General features: G+C 30.2%; 1 protein-coding gene across 1 annotated transcript; it reads left to right on the top strand.

The window, feature by feature from the left end:
- Positions 1-2,720: 2,720 nt before the first annotated feature.
- On the top strand, positions 2,721-19,260 carry LOC111708933 (dnaJ homolog subfamily C member 10). The gene is made up of 28 exons (XM_023482447.1): positions 2,721-2,810; positions 3,118-3,194; positions 3,595-3,657; positions 4,419-4,479; positions 4,961-5,066; positions 5,680-5,727; positions 5,864-5,922; positions 6,158-6,226; positions 6,948-7,041; positions 7,971-8,083; positions 8,393-8,475; positions 9,197-9,327; positions 9,954-10,007; positions 10,852-10,934; positions 11,299-11,420; positions 12,968-13,045; positions 13,377-13,544; positions 13,833-14,042; positions 14,686-14,800; positions 14,871-14,923; positions 15,479-15,531; positions 15,844-15,903; positions 16,226-16,318; positions 16,589-16,667; positions 17,309-17,361; positions 17,474-17,524; positions 18,016-18,073; positions 18,554-19,260. Exons 1-28 carry the CDS (start codon positions 2,729-2,731, stop codon positions 18,743-18,745), a joined length of 2,508 nt encoding a protein of 835 aa, XP_023338215.1. The 5' UTR covers positions 2,721-2,728; the 3' UTR covers positions 18,746-19,260.
- Positions 19,261-19,366: the final 106 nt, after the last annotated feature.

The raw sequence follows: 19,366 nt of genomic DNA, 5'->3' as shown, positions 1-19,366 counted from the left end.
GTGTAGCAAATCTAGCGTAGTATTGTAACAGATCTAGTCCAATATGAATAATGTGGCTTGCAATGAAATTGTATTAAATTTCCAGATTGATTTATTAGTTTTATCTGCAGTTAGAATGAACACATCAAAACAAATATCAAACATAATTTTAGAAAATTAACCATCAGTTATATTTTGAAAAGGAGAGTTTATGGCACTCTGCGCCTCTTTTTCTTGTGGTACTTTTTAAATTTTTTTTAAAACATGTAACCTTTTTTGGTAACCAGGAATTGGTTTGCAACGAATTTCTGTTTTTCCTTGAAATTTTAAAAAATCACCCACACATTTTGATACCACATATTCACATGGATCCAGACTTCTAAAGAGTTGCAACAAGACTAAGTTTACTTTTTACTTTTTTAAGTGTCGCAACACCTTTGGCCTTTGATTTTACCTTACTAACTCACTTATACTGTTTGTGTAGACTAGATATGTACATTTAAACCTTTAAACCATATATGCATATTTTTAAAAAGTTTTTAGGAGAAATTGCAGACGAAATTCCCATCGATTTTTTCTCAAGAGCTTACACACTTTGGGCTAGGTTTTCCAGCGAAAAGAAAAATTCGTTTCGCGAAAAATGTTTTTCGTGACCATTTTGCTTCATTTTCGCATTTCGTGGTCGAGAAAAATGCGAAAATTTTGGTGTTTTTCGCGAAATTTTGCTTCAATCTGTTTCGTTAACAATGTGAAATTTTCGCGAAATAGAAAATGCGGAAATTTCGCGATAAAAATAATGCGAAATTTCGCGAAAAAAATAGTGCGAAAATTTCTTGAAAGAATAATGGTTGAACGTGTTGTGGATGAACAGACAGAAACTTCAAATACAGCTAGTGAAATTAAATACTTTTCATCAAACATTTATTAAAGTAAAGGAAGAGAAATTATTTATGTTAAAAAATAAAACTTCAAATATTGAGCTATCAGAGAAACGAATTCCACAAGCTCTTTTGAGCTATTTATTGTTGTAACAATAAAACTCTTTTTTTTTATTTTCGCATATATTTTTTTTGCATTTTTGCGAAAATTTCCGCATTTTCGCAAAATTATCGCATTTTCACGAAATTTTAGCATTTCGCATTTTCACGAAAAAGTTTGCAAAATGCGACCGAAAGTTTTCGCGTTTTTTCGCGAAACGTTTCGTTCGCTGGAAACCCTATTTTGGACTGCTGTTTAATGGGAATAAAATGTCCCATAAATTAAAAATTGATTTATCATTTCGGTTTGGATAAAGGAACTGAGTTCTTGTCACAAACTCGAATGTTCTAATCCCAATATTTTTCCACATAATTGTGCAAACCTTTGATATCTCAAACTTAAGCTATTTGATATAACAAAGTTCATAGTTTAAAATATCTTTATGACATTGGGTTGCAAAGATATAGGGCTTAAAAAACAAGAGTATGTGTCAAGACTCAGTTTTAGATGCTTCGTCATACATAAAACTTCCTTAGCTGTTGTTAGCACTGCAAAAGATCCCCTCCAGTATAATCAGCAGTTTTTTATTTGTTTGTGCTAAAACTCGGTTGTAAAAATATCTAGCTACACAAAGACCTGAAGCATAAACAATACTTTAACATCGCTTTGAGTTTAAAAAAAATGTTTATCCGGTTTTTTGTTTAAATTTCAGAAAAAGAGAATATGTTTTTGAATTTATTTTGTTTTAAAACTGATAATTGCTCTTGATAGGGAAAATAATTGGATGATCATTCCGTTCAGAATATAAAATATAAAAAAGTAACAAAAATGTTGATTTGCGAATTTAATTATTCTAAAACAAGGAATAAAAAGTTACCATTCTTGGCAACCATGATGATGCTTTAGGTGGGCCTGTAGTAAATGCCGTACTCTTAAAACTTCGTCCAAAACTGTATCAATCCAGGTACAACCCGTCAGCTATCAATGTCACAACGGACAAAAGCACGTAATCAATCAATCCAAAACCAATGGGCACGAACTCAGCTCATATGTTTCAACCATAACTAGCCATCAATGTCAAGTAGGACACAAGCTCTTAATCAATCAATGCCAAACCAATGGGCACGATCTCAGCTAATATGTTTCAAAGAGAACCAAATTACTCTTATCACCGTAATCAAAGCGGAGTCTATACAAACTAATTTGTATGAATGATTAATGGTTTAGAATTCTGAATACATCTATAATACACATTAGATTGCTTACATGTCGTTTTTATATTCTATTCCACAGTTTCATGGGTCTCAGTCTTCTTATATAGAACACTAATTTTAATTGCATTTTAATAGTTTTCTGAAAACTTGTAGAAATTTTTAATTATTTTGAACTTTTTCATTTTAACGCTAGATATTTTTCTACAATTTGGATTACAACTATTTCTAAATGTATAACATATATATTTAGTTGTAATCTCTGTTTGTCAGTTTGTTTGTTTGTTTGTTTGTTTGTCAGATCATACCGCAGGAACCCCTGGACTGATTTGTCTCAAATTTTGTTTGGAGAACTCGGGAGAACCACTGAAATGTTTTTAGCCTGATTTTGAGAGTCTAAACTGACTTTGTCGTCTTTTATCGGGAGAAATAGCTAAAATCGTAATTAACGACAAAGTGCGGGTTAACAGCAGGAGTAACTTTGAGTAACCAGGGCAACGCTGGGTTCCCAAGCTAGTGTAATATAATAGCATTTAAAATATTCTTTTCCAGATCTAAAAATGAAAATGAATCTCATTCAGCTGTATTTATTATTTCTTAACATAAACAGTATTTTATCAAAAGAATATTATCAACTGCTAGGTAACTAAATAAAAGAAATGTCGCCAAAATTTTTTTATTTTTACCAATATTGATTTTTAGAATATTCGTTTAAATTGAGTTTATCACACTAAAAAAAAAATGTCGCCAAAATTTTTTTTATAATATTCGTTTAAATTGAGTTTAGCACACTAAATAAAAAAAATGTCACCAAAAATTTTTTTTTTTTACCCAAAATGATTTTTTAGAATATTCGTTTAAATTGAGTTAAGCAACACTTTTATCATATTATCAATATAAAACTTTTTTCATTAATCGTATAATTTCTAATTTGTTTTCACATCCTCAGGAATACCAAAGAATGCAGATAATAGAGAAATTAGAAAAGCATTTAAAAAGCTGGCTCTGAAGCTTCATCCTGATAAGGTACAAATAAGAACAATAACAAAATATACAAAAGTAGTCTCTTCGTAGAATACGGTTTTATTAAATAAAAAATAAAAAAGATTTCGTCTTTTTGTTTTCTCCCCCAAGCAGTTTAATTTCCACTCCAGAAATAAAAATTAAATTTTAAATCATCAAGGTTGTAATCATTCAATCTAAGAAAAAAATTAATGTGATGTTATGTTAAAATGGTATCATTGATAAAGAACAGTATTGTTGAAATATATATTGAATGTTTGAGCTATAGTGTAACATGCATTTTAGAATTTAAACTTGTGAATAATGTTCATTTTATCCCCCCCCCTGAAGCAAAATATTTAAAAATAATTGTTTAGAATAATTACAAACCACTGCAAAGTATAAAACATAATTATATGTTAAGAATGATGCAGATGATGCCCATGAAAAGTTTTTAGAGCTGACACGCGCTTATGAAGTTCTCAAGGCAAGCTTGCAAGCTTTATTTCAAGATTTATGCTTTTTACCAATAAGAGAGTAAATTTTTAACCATTTTTTCAAATCCACCATGCACCAGTTCCTAAAGTTTTCTTTGATACATTTTTAAAAAAGATTTGAGAATTATTTTTTTTTCGTAATTTTCAAGCTCTTAAGATTTTTACTTTTTTTTTGTAAATCAGAACACTACTGTGAGTCAGAAAAAAATAGATCTAGAGAAACGTTAAATTCGTAAAAGAAATCCTTTGAAAATCAATCAAATTAAAAGCAAAAACCGGTTTTTGGAAAGATATATGTCAGGGTATTAAAAAACTAGTTTTTTTAGCCTTGCATAATAAAGAAATAGAAAAAAGGGAATTAATTCTACGTGAGCGGTCCAAGGCGCATCTTTTAAACCCCAAATCGACATTTTTTGAAAATTTTAAAAATCAACCTTCTTTACTGATCGCTTTTTTTAAATTGTTAATTGCTGATTAGTTATTTTTGTTTTCTTTTTTCTTTCTTCTAATTTACTACTGGATTATATTTTAATGGTGCAAATTCGATGAAACCCTTCATACCAAATCTTTAATTAACTTATATTTTTTTTTGTTTAAATCAATCAGTTTACAATTTAAACCTCAATTTATTTTATTATTTCGAATCCAAGAACTTACAAATCTTAACTTCATGTTTGGATATTCTATTAAACTGAGATGAAAAGACTTATAATTTAGTATGTAAATTTTGAAATGAATTCTTGGTGGTAAGGATGAAGTCCTGAGAAAAAAGTATGACATGTTTGGAGAAGAGGGACTAGATGAAAACAAAGGAATGACGTTGAAATAACTATTATTAATATTATAAATTGATATCTTTATTGTTGCTGACGAACGGTAAAAAGTCACAATGCAAAGTATTGAATAAATTTTAAATTTGAAGTAATCTATATTTTTGCATACAGGGTTACCCACAAAGGATGAGACTGTAAAGACGACCTAAAACTCATAAAATATAACGATCCCAAGGTTAGATCAAGTCTTCTGCCTTAAATAAAGTCTTTTAATATCTTATTTTATACTTTAATAAAGAAAGCATTAAGTTTACAGTTTTAGGAAATCATAAATATTAGGAAACGACAAAACAAACATTCCGTAGTCTTATAATTTGTGGGTAACCCTGTATAATATATGCTAAGAAATTTGATTACATGAAAAGGAAAAAAGGTTTAATTGAAAAAAATGTATATCTGACACGAATTTCTGTCTTGTTTTTACATCAAAATCAAAGTTATTTGTTCAATGAACATGCAGGGCATGGTGGAAATTATCAGTCCTGGAACTACTATCATGAGGATTTTGGCATTTATGACGACGATGTGGAAATAGTAACCTTAGATCAAGCGGAGTTTCAACAGAGGCTAGCTCAACTTTCCTTAAAATTTGTAGAATTTTTTTTTTAAAATCGCATTATCACAGATAAAAATATAGAACTGCAGAGATTATTGATCATAAATGAACGTATAAACATAGAATTTTAAGATTGTATTTATATATGAAAATAAATCAGAGACCTAATTTAAAGAATTTTAGCCGCGGCTTAAATTTAAGTCGCGGCTCAAATATGGTTGGTTTTACTTAAAATCGAATTCATTGGTTCAAGATTTAAGCCGGCGCTCAATTGAAACCGGGTTTTGGCGGATTTAAGACGCGGCTCAAATTCATTAAATTCGAACACAGGTTACCATAGAACCATTTACAAAATATACGTATATGCCAAAATGAATTCAAATAAAACTAAAACTGAATTGCTTGAGAAGTGGAGAGGGACTGTATTTGTGATTTCAAGAGACCCGCTAATTCAAGAGAAAAACAGAAATTGTTAAAATTTAATTAATTCAATTCCAGGTAGCAAACTACAACTCATTTTTGCCGAGATAAAGGTTGTAAATCGGACTGAGGGTCACTTGAAATATCACCTACAGTTCCTTTCGTCAAAATGTTTAACTTTATAAACTGAGCTTGTTTAACAGCGTACTGGAGTCACATGATATTTGGTTTATAAACTTCTACAGTCCAAGGAAAACAATTGATAATTTTGTCCAAAAACAGAAAAAAATATAATTTCTAAAAAATATAACTTTCTGCTTTGAAGTAAAAGAATTTTGTTTAAGCAGATATGGAACTAATATAAAATACAACTATTGTTTGATGAAGATGTGGGCACTGCCATGACCTTGCCCCAACATGGAGAAGACTTGCAAAACAGCTTCAAGGTAACTACAATCCAGGGGTAAATATTTTCTTTACAACATCAGAAAATCGTACCAATTATGTCGCGTGAATTTGAGCTTTTTCTTAGACCAAAATACGATTGAATTATAATTTAAGAATCCGGACGCATCTCGACCTGGCAAATCGGTCATGAAGTGAACGAGTTGTTATTGGACATACAAAAAAACCGGGCAGAGAATTTACTACTTTATATATATTGATAAACTTTTTTTTCAGGTGTAATAAGAATTGGAGCTGTAAATTGTCAGGATGAATATTGGATCTGCCAAAGACAAGGAATTACAGGTATATTTTACAGGCCACAGAAACAATTCCCTGATGTGTCAGCGATCTTGGTTAGTCAATCTGATGCGTCGGCGATCTTGGTTTAGTCAATCTGATGCGTCGGCGATCTTGGTTTAGTCAATCTGATGTGTCGGCGATCTTGGTTATTCAATCTGGTAAAAGTGTGTATCAGTAAAATCGATTAATCATAATCGCCGAACAGTTTTTTTCGTGTTAAGAGACTCCTCGGTAGCATGAATTTGATATTTAATATACATAAATCTATCAAAGAAAAAGAGCACCTCTAAACAATATTTACAAGGGCGCTATAGGGGGTTAAAATCTTTGATTCGCAAATATTGATACATCTTATGTTACACAAAAAACATGAACACATGTATGTCACTTTTTTGTTTCAATGCAAATGACCGTATACAGGGAATAGATATGGGACGTCGTTACTTAATTCCCGCTTTTTTAAAGGTCTGATAACATTAAAAATATATAATTTGTGAATTTTAAGTTTTTAATTTTTTTATTTTATATGGAAAGAAATTGAGTCTCTGCCACAAACTCAAATTTTATAATCCGTGCATCTTTGCAACTTGATATCATAGACTTAAGACATTTCAAGCAATAAATTCTTTTAGATGAAATAATCTAAGTTCAAACTATCAAGTTGCAAGAATATAGGGATTAGAAAATTTTGTTAAAGTGTTTTTATTTTTTAAATTTTGTACAGGCTACCCGACTATAAAGCTGTATACAATGAAGGAAGGTACGAAGAAGTATCAAGGAAATAGAGATGAAGAAAGTCTCATAGAGTATGTTTCCAGGTATTTAACCACTCGTTAAATTTTTTATGTTCCACAATTAAGCTTTTCTGTCATTAAAATGGAATAGGGAAATTAAAAAACTAAATTATTTTGATAAAATAGTATGATAATCTTAAGAGGAAAAAAATGTAATAATGGAAATTCTTAAACGAGATGAACTAATCTTGATGTATCAAGATTAGTTCATCGAAAAGGTAAGTGAGCATGAAAAGGTAAGTGAGCATGTTATACAAAGTAAAAGAGGTAAGTTTGCATGTTTTAATATATAAGAAAAAGGTAAGTTGTTTTTAAGTTAAAAAAGGCAAGTTTGTATGTATTAATGTAAAAGAAAAAAGGTGAGTTTGCCCTGTCCATGTTTTCAGTACAAAATATCAATATTGATCTATACTGAAAAAATCAATATAAGGAGCGTGTAAGAATGAATATTCTTCAACTAGTGTAAGAATTTCCATTCTTTAATGCTCGGAGCGTGTAAGAATATACATTCTTTCACGCTCTGACCGTGTAATAATTTCCATTCTTACACGGTCTGAGCGTTAAAGAATGAAAATTCTACACCTACAGAGTAAGAATAAGCATTCTTAAACGCTAGTAAGCGAACAATATTAAAATTGTTCCTCCTGAACCGTGTAATAATGGGAATTCTTATACGATAGCTTTACTACTATGGAACCGAACAGATATGATATAATATAAATTATTGAGTAAAGAAATTTAGATATAGATTATATAATTATAAAACAGTTCAACATGTAAAAGCGTGAAATTTTGTCACATTTAAGTTTGACTTTTTAATCATATTTAAAATATCCAGTTCACATGTTTCCTAACTTAAACCCAAAAACATGCTTACACTTTTCAATTCCGCTAAATAAATTCATTATTAGTAATTCTAAAGGAGATCATGAACAATCGGCCATTTTTCACAGGTTTCTGACCGAGAATGTGATTGATCTCTGGTCTGGAAATCTGAATAAGTGGATGAATAATCAAGATGCAAGGTCAAAACCCTGGCTTATAATGTTCTGTTCTGAACAGTTAGGTAGATGAAATATTTAGTTTTTTATTCGACTACAAAAAATAAATGAAGATTTAATCCCATAAAAAGCTTTTCTATAATGAATCCAAAAAATTTAAACTTTTCTTTTTTCTTATTTGGTTTTATTTAATAATAAGAAATATCAATAATAAAAGGGAGACAGCTAGTAACTTGAAATTTAAATTTAAAATTAAATAAGGTATTGATTACGAAATTTATTTATGACATCCTAAAGAAAATATTTTTTACTTGATAGTTTGGTTTTGGACATTTTTATGAAACTACATTTGTATTAGTATTTGGTTTCTTTAGGATGTCCAGATGCACTCACTCGTAAACTAGTGGGAGCTACTCTTCATGGTCTTGTATCAGTGGGCCTTGTAGATTGTGATCAAGTAATTAAGTATATATTTTTCGAAATTTACGCCTATTTTATGATAAACTTGGCTTTTTAGTTGGAATTTTTCGGAACCCGATACTTTTTTTTACGAAATAAATTTAACTTGACCAAATAAGAACTTTTGAGCTTAATAAATCAATAAAAAACTTTATTTACAAACTTTCTAAGTTTAAATGTTAATGTTGCTTGTTGAAACCTTTGAATGCCTTCTGCTTGAAAGTGAATGCATGTATTTGGAATGATTTCTGTTGATTTAGCGTAAACTTATATCAGGGGAGTAAATATTATCAAATATATGGAGAATAAAAGAAAAAATGCAGGCACTAGCAAGTTGCAAGGAGATACATGATACATAGTCTTGAATCTGATACAACACAAGAGCTCCTGCTTGGAGTTTTCTTTAAGTGTAGTATTATAGTACACTAAATTAAATCTTGTATGGACTATTTATCTTTTAAAGAGTTCTGAGTCTGACTTTCCCAAGGATTTCATCAGATTTGGCTTCCCTATACGATTATCTATTCGATACATGCACACAAACAGGCCGAAATATTCTGGGGCAAATTTTTGTTTTGAGATATAGATTATTTAAAGGCAGTACAGTGGCGTAATTAAGGGGGGTTTCAACTTTACCCCCACCCCTAGAAAATCCTTATTTTCGCCCCTGGGCAGTTAAATCTTTAGCGACTAGTAACTTACAATTATTACTTTGCCAGGACCTGTCTATTTGCACCAAACTGGGAGGCAAGAAAAGCACTGGATCTCTCATGTACTTTTCCAGTGATCCAACAACAACTGAAGGTGTGGATATTCCGGCTTCTATTTTTGATCATGGAGAAATATCAAGGTATTTGCTAGACCGTTTTACTTGAAAAAAGGTACAGGAATTTTAACTAAAGCAAAAACTTTGAAGAAACTAAAACGAATGTGATATTAAAGTAATTTGTTCTCTAAGTAGATACTTGGATTTTAATTTTAATCTTTTTAATTGGCCGTATTTAATTTTATCACGCAATTAAATGACGCAACAAAAAAATTAATTATTTAATTTATTTCAATAAATTCAGATTTATATGACATGAAGTCAAAAGTTTTGAGTTGTCAATCAAGCATAGCGTAAATTTTTAATTTAGGATATTATTTGCTGAATTTGAGAAAATAAATGATTTTTAGGGGGAAAATAAATTTTTATTTTTGGGGAAAAGTGTAAAAAAGGATTAAAAATTGCCTTTCATGTCCAATTTTTCATTGTCCCAAAAATTATTCCCCTCGGGTGCTGAATCATACTCTTAAAGGGATAAATGATAAATTCAGAGATCACGCATTTATTCTAAATCTAAAAGTTTAAAATTTACTTTATTTTACACAACAAATCTGATTTCTGGTAAAACATTCAACTTATTTAATTTTTCAACCTATACTAATTTGAAATGTTCATTTTTAATCCATGTTTTTTGAACCTTTTGTATTAAGAGAAGTGCTGGAATTACTACCTGGGTCAACAGTTTTGGATGATGATTCCTTTAGGAATTTTATTTAATTAACACTGAAATTAAATATAAAAAATAAACGGTGTCTACCTGAAACCTGTCTATGAGACAGAAAGTCACCACATGCCTTAAGAATTGAACAAAGTTAATAAAAACGTTACGAAATATTTAGTATCTACATGAAATATGGAATAGGATAAATAATATTACATTAAATTGATGAATTCTGATGTTAGATCATTCACTATTAGATCCGTAGGGCTTGTAAAAATATTAAGTGCACTTCCAAAATGACATTGTTCATAAATACTTGTTCATTTACTTTGTTTGTATCCAATGAACGTCAAAACATCAATGGGCCTATGCTATGATCCCAAAATTGAACAATTTGGACTGAATAATAACTATTTATAACCCTGCTGGTTGAAGGGAGCCCCCTTCAACCAGCAGGACGTTTAGATAATTAATGCCCTGGAAAGAAAGAAATATGAATTCAAATGTTAACAGAGCTGAAAACTTTAGAATGGGATAACCTTAATCCCGATCGCTTAATTAATCTGGAGATTAGTAACGAAAGGAGCACAAGCATTATTTAGTCTAGAGATTAATAAAAAGATTGGATCAAGCATTAATCCCGATATTCACCATTCAAAAGTTCCCAGCTCGGTTAACACTATCAAAAGTTTAATATCAAAAAATTTGCAATTATTGAAAGGTGTACTCAGCCGGGATGATATTTTACTATTAACCCATAAGAAAATAGTGAAAATTTTAGTCCAGCTTAGCTGGGAATATATGTTCACCACAGATTAAAAAGAGGCCACCCAGGGCATAAAAGAATTAGACGTATCTAAAAGTTAAAACTTAAATAAAATTAATAGTGAAATGCAAAGTCGTCTTCGCAAAGAGGTCAGCCCTGCTTGGGTTGTGCAGTTCGTGCACGGAGATGAGGGCCATTCGTTAGGTATGTTTTGACACACAGGTATGCCAATGGAAACCCTTAATGAAAGATGAAAAATGAAGCTAGTAACATGTAAATCTCACTAAACTAATTGTATAAACCAAGTTCAACAATTGTGCATAATAAACCATCGACTGAAATGGAAGAATTAGAGCCGCGGCTTAAATATGGCTAGTTCCACCTAAAATTGTATTCAATGTTTCGAGATTTATGCCGGCGATCAATTGAAACCGGTTTTAGGCGGATTTGAGACGCGGCTAAAATTCATTAAATTCGGACATAGAATCTACAAACAAAGACGATTAATGTGTGTACCACTACCATCTACTAAGATGTGCGGTATTTATATATCTTGATTTAATTTTAGAATATAAGAAGCTGGTATACTTGATTCCGAGGCAAAGAATGGGCCAACTTGACTGTGCCATCTATAGATCTACTTGTGCCAATCTAGCAGTAACGAAATTTCCAACATTCATCGCATTTAAGGTATATAAATATTTGGAGAGTGCAAACAAAAATGTTGTCATCGCTATTTTAAATAAAGAGCTATAAAGAGTTACAACTTTACCACATAAGGGAGATGATGTATTATATATTAAGTTTTTAAAAAGTTAACCTGTACAACTTATCGAACATTGTGTTTTGGAACATTGTTTCACTTAAAGTCAAAATTTAATGGGATACTTTGTGATGAGTTGATGCTTAATATTATCAATTATCATAACTTTGGCACTTTGCTAAACTTATCTTTTCAAGAAATTACAGAGACAATTCATGTTAGAAACGAAGTAGTTAGTATAATCAATATTTTGTTTACAATTATTATCAAAATGTGTAAAGAAAATAATTATAGATTTTGAAAAAAATTTTTATTTAATGAAATCTGTTTTTATTGAATAATATTATTGAAAAATACAATAAAAATACTGAACTGCATCACACATATTTTGGACACAACATATTTTTCAAACTTGTCTAAAAAATATACCACAAAACAATAGCGAAAGATCAGAAGACTGATTAGGAAGAATTTGTGTATAGTATAATACAATAAATGAGCAATAATAGAGAAATGTAACCAACAATATCCAGATTTGAAGATCAAACCAATTCTATTAATAAGGAGAAGTATTCTATAATCTGTATTTGTATAGCACGCCCTACCGATGTACATAATTGGTTGTCCGAGGTGGGCCAACCTCTGCAGTCCTACTTTGGACTGTACCGCGAATTTACAATTATAAAATCGGCAGAGGAGTGTGAAAGTAGCAATATCTGTTTTTATATCTGTTTGTTTGTTTGTCCGATTATAACTCAGGAATACCTTGCCTCAAGTTTTGATTTGGAAACTCGGAAGAATCACGGGAAAATGTTCTTAGCTTTGTTAGAAGATTCAAAGTGGAAGAGGTTGAATTTTTATTTTATCAAAAGTTTAGTTTTAAGGCAAAGATGGGTTCCCAAGATTGTGTTCGTCTCTGTTTGTCTGCTTGTTTGTATGTCAGATCATAACTCATAAACCCCCTTAACCGATTTCCCTTAAATTTTTATATAAGGCATCTTAGTAGAACCAGCCGGAAATGTTCTAAGTTTGGTTTTAAAATTCTGAGTTGATTGGGTTGAAGTTTATAGAAAAAATTATTTTTGAGGCAAAGCTGGGTTCCCAATCTAGTAATTGGGTTTCCTAAACACTAAATACTGAACTTGATAATTTTAAATCAAGCTTATAGGAGAATTTTTTCTGTGGTTCTAACGATCACCAAATCAAAATTTTGAGGTTAATCAGTTTAAAAATTGAGGCAAAGCTGGGTTCACATTCTAGCAATTGGGTTTCCTAAACACTAAATACTGTTCTTGAAAATTTTAAATCAAGCTTATAGGAGAATATATCCGGGGTTCTAACAATCACCAAATCAAAATTTTGAGGCAAATCATTTCAAAAATTTAGAAATACTCAATATCTCTATATATTATGCTATTTTGACATAAAAGTCTCGTACATTTGTTTGTAAGTTGTAACTCATTTATTGTAAAAGGTTGGAGGAGGTATTGAATTCAACTATGGTAAAACTGGTGTCCAAGATATTGCCACTTTTGCTAGACTTGCTGCTCAGGTAAACAATTTTAATAAAAGGAGTTTTTACCACAAACTCAAATTTTCTAATCTCTATATCTTTGCAACCTGATAGAGTAACATTTTGATATTTCAAACATTAATTATTTGATCTAACAGAATTCATAGTTTGAAATATCTAAGGTCTACGACATTTGGTTGCAAAGAAATAGAGATTTAAAAATGAGAGTTTGTGGCAAAGAGCCAATTCCTTTAGATTCGAAGAACGCCTAAAGGTTAATCTATAATGGTTATCATCGGTTTTAATGAGGTTTCTTATTTAGCAAAAGTTTTTAAACCAAATTTCTATAATAATAGTAATAATAATTAAGGCAAGAACCATGAAAACTCTGTCCAAAGAGGATCTAGCAGAGATTTCAACAGGAGGGAAACAAGCCTTTGTGGATTTCTTTGCACCTTGGTGTCCACCTTGTATGAGACTTCTTCCAGAGTTTAGAAAAGCCAGTACTATTATCGGTATTTTTTATCCTTTTTTCTTTTAAGTCCCGTTAACATTGCAAAAACATTTTAAATTAGATTGGTAATTTCATTTAATTTACATCTACAATCATTATTATGCATTTTTTGTTAGAATTATATCACAATTGTAACCTTTGTGCTCATGTTTCTAATGCGTCCTTGGAGGCGGAAGAATCTTCAATGTTTCTGAAAAAAATATGATATTCTTATTCCTTACTCTTGTTCTTGCCTTGTAATGAAATGTGCTTATTTGTATAAAATAAATGAAATTTATGATATTAAAGAAAATATGGATTCAAAAATATTTTACACAAATAATGCTTTGTTTAACATTTTCTATAATTTTTCTTTCAAATGGATACTATAGACTTTGCAATGAGCATGGCATCAATGCCTATCCGACCAGCATCTTCTTCAATGGCAGCATTCGGCATATCTATTCTGGAAACCATGACGGAGAATCTATTGCTGATTTTGTAACTGATATTCTTAGACCTAGCGTAACAGTTCTTAACAAAGTAAATTTATTCAAAGACATAAATGACATCATGGATCGACTGAATTTAGATTATTAATAAGCTCGGATAAGGATAAAGATTTGATGGGATACGGGCTATATGGAATGGTTAAATTAATACTGAGGAAATGATCAATAAGCATATTATTCTTTAAATGTACTGGTATTTTTTATTAATAATTTAAGGCTTAACAGTTAGATTTGGTGTAAATCAGTTAAATGGACTGTAGGAGTGATTTCAAGTGAACCTCCGTTGGAAGAGGCGTATGCCTGATTCACAACAGTACTCTTTTTAAACTTCGCCTTATCATTGAAGACAGAGCTATCCTTTTGTTCATATTTTAAGTGTATAACGGTGTTACAATTACCTGTACTGCATAGTTGCACTGTGCACTTGCATATAGTGTGAACTCAACACAGCTGACATGAAAAACATTTCTCGAGAATCCAGATTTTATTTTTCAAAAATTTGAAAGAAAATTTTTTTTTCTGTCACTTCTGGCTCTATATTTTATGAATATAAAACAGCTTGCAAACAAATTTATCAACAAAAACAAGTGCCAGGGTACTGTTGTGAACCAGTGACGTCATTAAAAAATGGAAGCTGGTCCCTTTAAGTGGATTTTTATTCTTTTCATTGATAGGCAAACTTTAAGCAGCTAGTTGGAGGGAAATCAGCTGATGAAGTTTGGTTGGTGGATTTCTATGCCCCCTGGTGTGGTCCATGCCGACAGCTTGCACCTGAATGGAGTGCTTTGGGTAATATTTTGTTCATAAAATTTGCATACATGTTGAATGTTGATCACCTTCTCACTGAAGTCTTTTAAAGGGAGAAAGCTGGAAAAATTGCCGCATGTAAAGATTGGAAAAGTAGATTGTCAGGTATATTTATAAATGATATATATTTACATATTTTTTTTATTTCTAATCAGATGTTATGTTTTATTAAAAGTTTACTTTCTTTAATGCAGTCTTTTAGAATTTTGTTTTGAATGCTTTACAAACTTTAAACAATCTACAGGGTGTCCCACGAAACATGACAGTTGGTGAATAGTTTTGAATGTCTTCTTCTATACATTGTATTAAATATTAAAGACTGCAGGTTAATTCCTTTAAAAAAATCTTTTACTCAATAAATATATTTTACTTTAAAATCAATATTATTATAGTATGATTCCCATTTAGTATTTTTTATTATTCTCTTTAATATCAAACAACTAAACAAATTATGGAAGAAGACATTTTAAACTATTCACCATCTGTGTCTGTTTCGTGGGACACCATTTATCTTAATCTGGTAGTAACTGAAATAATTTTCGATATTGAACTATACAAATTTTAAATTGAGTCTAACTGTCGTTTTTAAGCCCCCCTAAAGCACTTTTTTACAAGTCGTATTTTTAAATGAATAATCAAATAATGATTCATTGTTTTTAGACTGAGTCTGAGTTGTGTGAGGAAAATGTTATAACCGGCTACCCAACTATAAGGAAAACCGATTAATAAAAAGAATTTCAAACTTCGTGGAATTATTTGGTCCATGGACAACTTCATTTCCAACACATGAGTTAAATTTATTCTTCACGATTCTTCATTATTGCTTTACAAAGATTCTCTCCATTTTGAGAATATTTTTTCCCCACAGATGTGAGTTATATTCGCCATTCGGTATGTTTTATGCGAAGCGGAATTATTTAATTTGTTCTCGCTAATTGAGGAAATTAAATGAATTTTCGAATTTCCCCCCTGATCTAAAATCTGTTATAAAGCAAAAACTGAATTAAAAATTGATGTTTGGTTAGAATGTATCCTCTTGAGAGTATTGGTAGCAGACGCTATACCCCATACCAGCAGTATCATAGGCACATTTATTTATATATTCTTTAATTTATATTTTATCTTTTTTCTTATTTATTTTTATCATTATTCATTTTACGGAACTGAGCTTAATTTCAACACTTTTTGTTTAATCAAAATAGTTCAAAAAAAGAATAAATCGCAAGTTTGGTTTTATAATTATTGCATCTATTATTACTCTAAAGCCGACAAAAGATCAAAGGGAGTAAGATATTTTTTTAAGCGCAAAATAATCAACATATTTTACTGTTAAATGATCTTATTTTAGTTGGAAGTAATAAGATTAACTTTAATAAAATTTTGAATAGTTAAATGATGGATCTGCAGGGATGTTGATAATCTATACCAATGGGTAATGGAGTCACTTCCAAGCAATGTGGAAAATATCACACCATATGTGTTCCAGCATTCTGTAGTACGGTAGGAAATGTGAAAGGAATATATAAAAATATATAAATGTTAGATATATTTGATAACTTGAAATTCCTAAAAATATTTTAAACTAATATCGTTTCAAATTTTTAATTAGCTGGAAAACGGGGAATGACTATTTTATTCGTTCTATACCAAACTGCGGTATTGTGTAGAATGCTGAATAATTAATTTTTGTCTTCAGATAACATCAAGTAAAGTTTTCAAGAGAATTCAATTAGGTCTTATTCTTAGTGCCTTAAATGATTTTTTTTTTAGATCTGGAAAATTATGGTTGGTTGAATTCTACGCCCCGTGGTGCGGGTTTTGTGTAAAGTTTGCACCAGAATATGAACAGGTGATTAAAACAAAATAAAAAATAATTTTTATAATTTTGCGTAAAGTTACAAGTTTACAACCCCTTTTACGTTATTTGCTCTGTAACTAAACATTTAAAAATGTTAAACATTAAAATTATTGCAATTTTTTGGATAAAAGAGTTCATAATGCTAGGAACTAGCTCTGGATAATCAAGAAGATAAAAAAAATATCTGCCTTAAGTTCCCCCGACTTTAACATTAGAATTAAAGTTAAATTTTACTATACTAAACCATTATTAATAATGAGCTAAGAACGTGTTAACTAAACAAGCAAATGTTAAATAGAGCAATAATAGGGCTATAAAGGTAAAGAGAAAATAGTCAACAAAGCAAGCAGTAATAGAGCAAATAGCAATAAAGGAGACATCGAAGTGTTGGGAAAACTATTTACTGTTAGACTAGCTTTAACAGACATGAAACATGTTTATAGAGCAGATTACATGTTCAGTCAAAGAATAAGAACTATTAAGAGCTAATTACGTCATAATAGAGGTGTACTAGAGGGTATGTAAAAAAATATAACTAGTGGACGTTAGAGTAAATGGCAAAAGAATAATTGGCGATAGATTTTTACTGTTGCTTTTTATACAAAATTTGATAATTTATGATTTTAATTTAGGTTGCAACGGCGTTAAAAGGAAAGGCTAACGTCGGAAAAATAAACTGCGAAAGGTAATTAAAAATGTAAATATACAATTAAAAAAAAACTGTTTTAAATTTATCATAATTGCAATTTTACTATTTTTGGTAATGCAATTTTAGAATTTGAACCTTGATTTACTAGGTACAAGCAAATTTGCAAACAGGCAGGAGTAACTGGTTATCCAACAATAAGGTAATATTCTTTCTTGGAAACCCTTTTTTTGTCCACCCTCCACGTCCAATTTTTCATTCCCCCCCCCCCCGACCATCAAATATTTTTGAAAATATGCACCGAGCTGCAAAGTTTATGCCTTATCGTTTTAATCAATGAAGTTCAATTCGTTTTAAACAATTTTTATTTAAGAAGCCGTCGTGCTTTCTTTGGATTTTTATCTAATGCTGGTTAGTAATTAGAAATAGGACTATGTTTAATTTTGTTTACCTTGTTTATTAAATACACTAATAACCAACTTAAATTTACAATTATAATTTTTGTGGGACATATAGGAACTGTATAGATTAACTTTGATACTATGAAAGGAAATCTGTTAAAGTTATAGAAATCAAATCTAACGGATATTGGATGCGTAAAAACCTGAATTAACCGTATTTTTGTTGCTAAAATGACCTATCTACGTTTCAAGAAATGGTTTATTTCAAACTCTAAAAGTGACGAACTTTTAGAATATATCAAGGAGCTGATGCGGAGGAGGATTATTTCTCACAAAATATTAATTCCAGGGTGAGAATATCATTTTTTAAACTTTTTCACCGCATTCTAAATTAAAATGATAAACCGTTGTAAATTTCAGAAAATAAACTGAAAAAAGGAGGCGTTGTATAATGTTTTTCAAATTTTTAGATGGAGTATTGCGAACTCAAAATTGTATTGGAAAGCACAAAGGAAATGAGTCTTGGCCACAAACTCTGATTTTCTAATCTCTATATCTTTGCATCCCAACGTTGTGGACCTTAGATATTTCAAAGTATGAATTCTGGTTGGTCATAATAATCTAAGTTTAAAATAACAAAGGTTTACACCATCAGGTTGCAAAGATAGGGATTAGAAGATCTGAGTTTGTTGCAAAGACTCAATTACTTTACTGACTTTTAAAGTTAATTCTTTAGACCCTCATTTCCAGTTACAAGATGTTTCAAAATAATAAAAAAATAAGTTTTGAAATTTTTTTATTTATGTTTATTTGAACTAGCAAGTTTTTAGGACCCAGATACTATAGTCGGGGTAGTTGAAGAAATCCTAATCAAGGGGAAAAGTCTTGATGAAAAACCTGAAGATGACTCAGTAGATGATAAAAGAGATAATGATTATCATGAACCAATTTATTACACGGATGATGACGAACATGATGATGCATATGATGATGAAACAATCATGATCAGAGATGAACTCTGAACTAAATTTCTTTCTATTTTGTTCACTAAAACTTTTAATGATTTTTTAATTGTTCCTTTTTTTCTTAACTTCCACTCTTAAAACATTTCATTTAATCAGATATTTTCTATTTTCCATTTTGACTATAAACAATAACACAAACAATTCACAACCTTTTATCTCTGCTGCTTTAAATTCGTCCACTGCTGCTTAAAAAAATCTGTGATTTTGATAGGAGTGTCTCTTACATAAAACAGGATGTTAATTTCAAACGAATTTGAAAACAGTAGCTGATATTTTTTTCAAATCAGTTTTAAAACTAAATATCCATAGTCCTTTAAATAATATTCCATGTTGAGCTGTGAAACGTGATCAACACAAACTGCAGTTGTTGGTATTGTTTAAAATATTAATAATATTTATTAGTGAACCAGTTTGCCGCTTGAAATTTGTAAAGCTCAGTAAATTTTAAGAAAGCGCTTTAAATTTATAATTTTAAAATTTTTTAAAGGCAATGTTGCATACTTTTTTTAATTTTCAGCATTTTTTTAGAATAATGTTAACAATATCTAAATATTTTAAATATTTTAATTATGTTTTGTGTAGTTTATTGTCAAAGGAATGTTTCTTTGCAAAAATGTG

This window comes from Eurytemora carolleeae, unplaced genomic scaffold, assembly GCF_000591075.1.
Source record: "Eurytemora carolleeae unplaced genomic scaffold, Eaff_2.0 scaffold919, whole genome shotgun sequence".
Classification (NCBI taxonomy): domain Eukaryota; kingdom Metazoa; phylum Arthropoda; class Copepoda; order Calanoida; family Temoridae; genus Eurytemora; species Eurytemora carolleeae.
Note: the sequence above shows the minus strand (reverse complement) of the source record. Positions and strands in the feature narration are given on the sequence as shown.

Bases quoted from the DNA above. Each gene is read 5' to 3' on its own strand.
- LOC111708933 (XM_023482447.1), top strand. From the start codon at position 2,729: ATGAAAATGAATCTCATTCAGCTGTATTTATTATTTCTTAACATAAAC. The intron at 5,067-5,679 runs GCTAGCTCAACT...CTTGTTTAACAG, and splicing joins CAAGCGGAGTTTCAACAGAG to CGTACTGGAGTCACATGATA. The intron at 10,935-11,298 runs GTATGTTTTGAC...ATTTAATTTTAG, and splicing joins AGATGAGGGCCATTCGTTAG to AATATAAGAAGCTGGTATAC.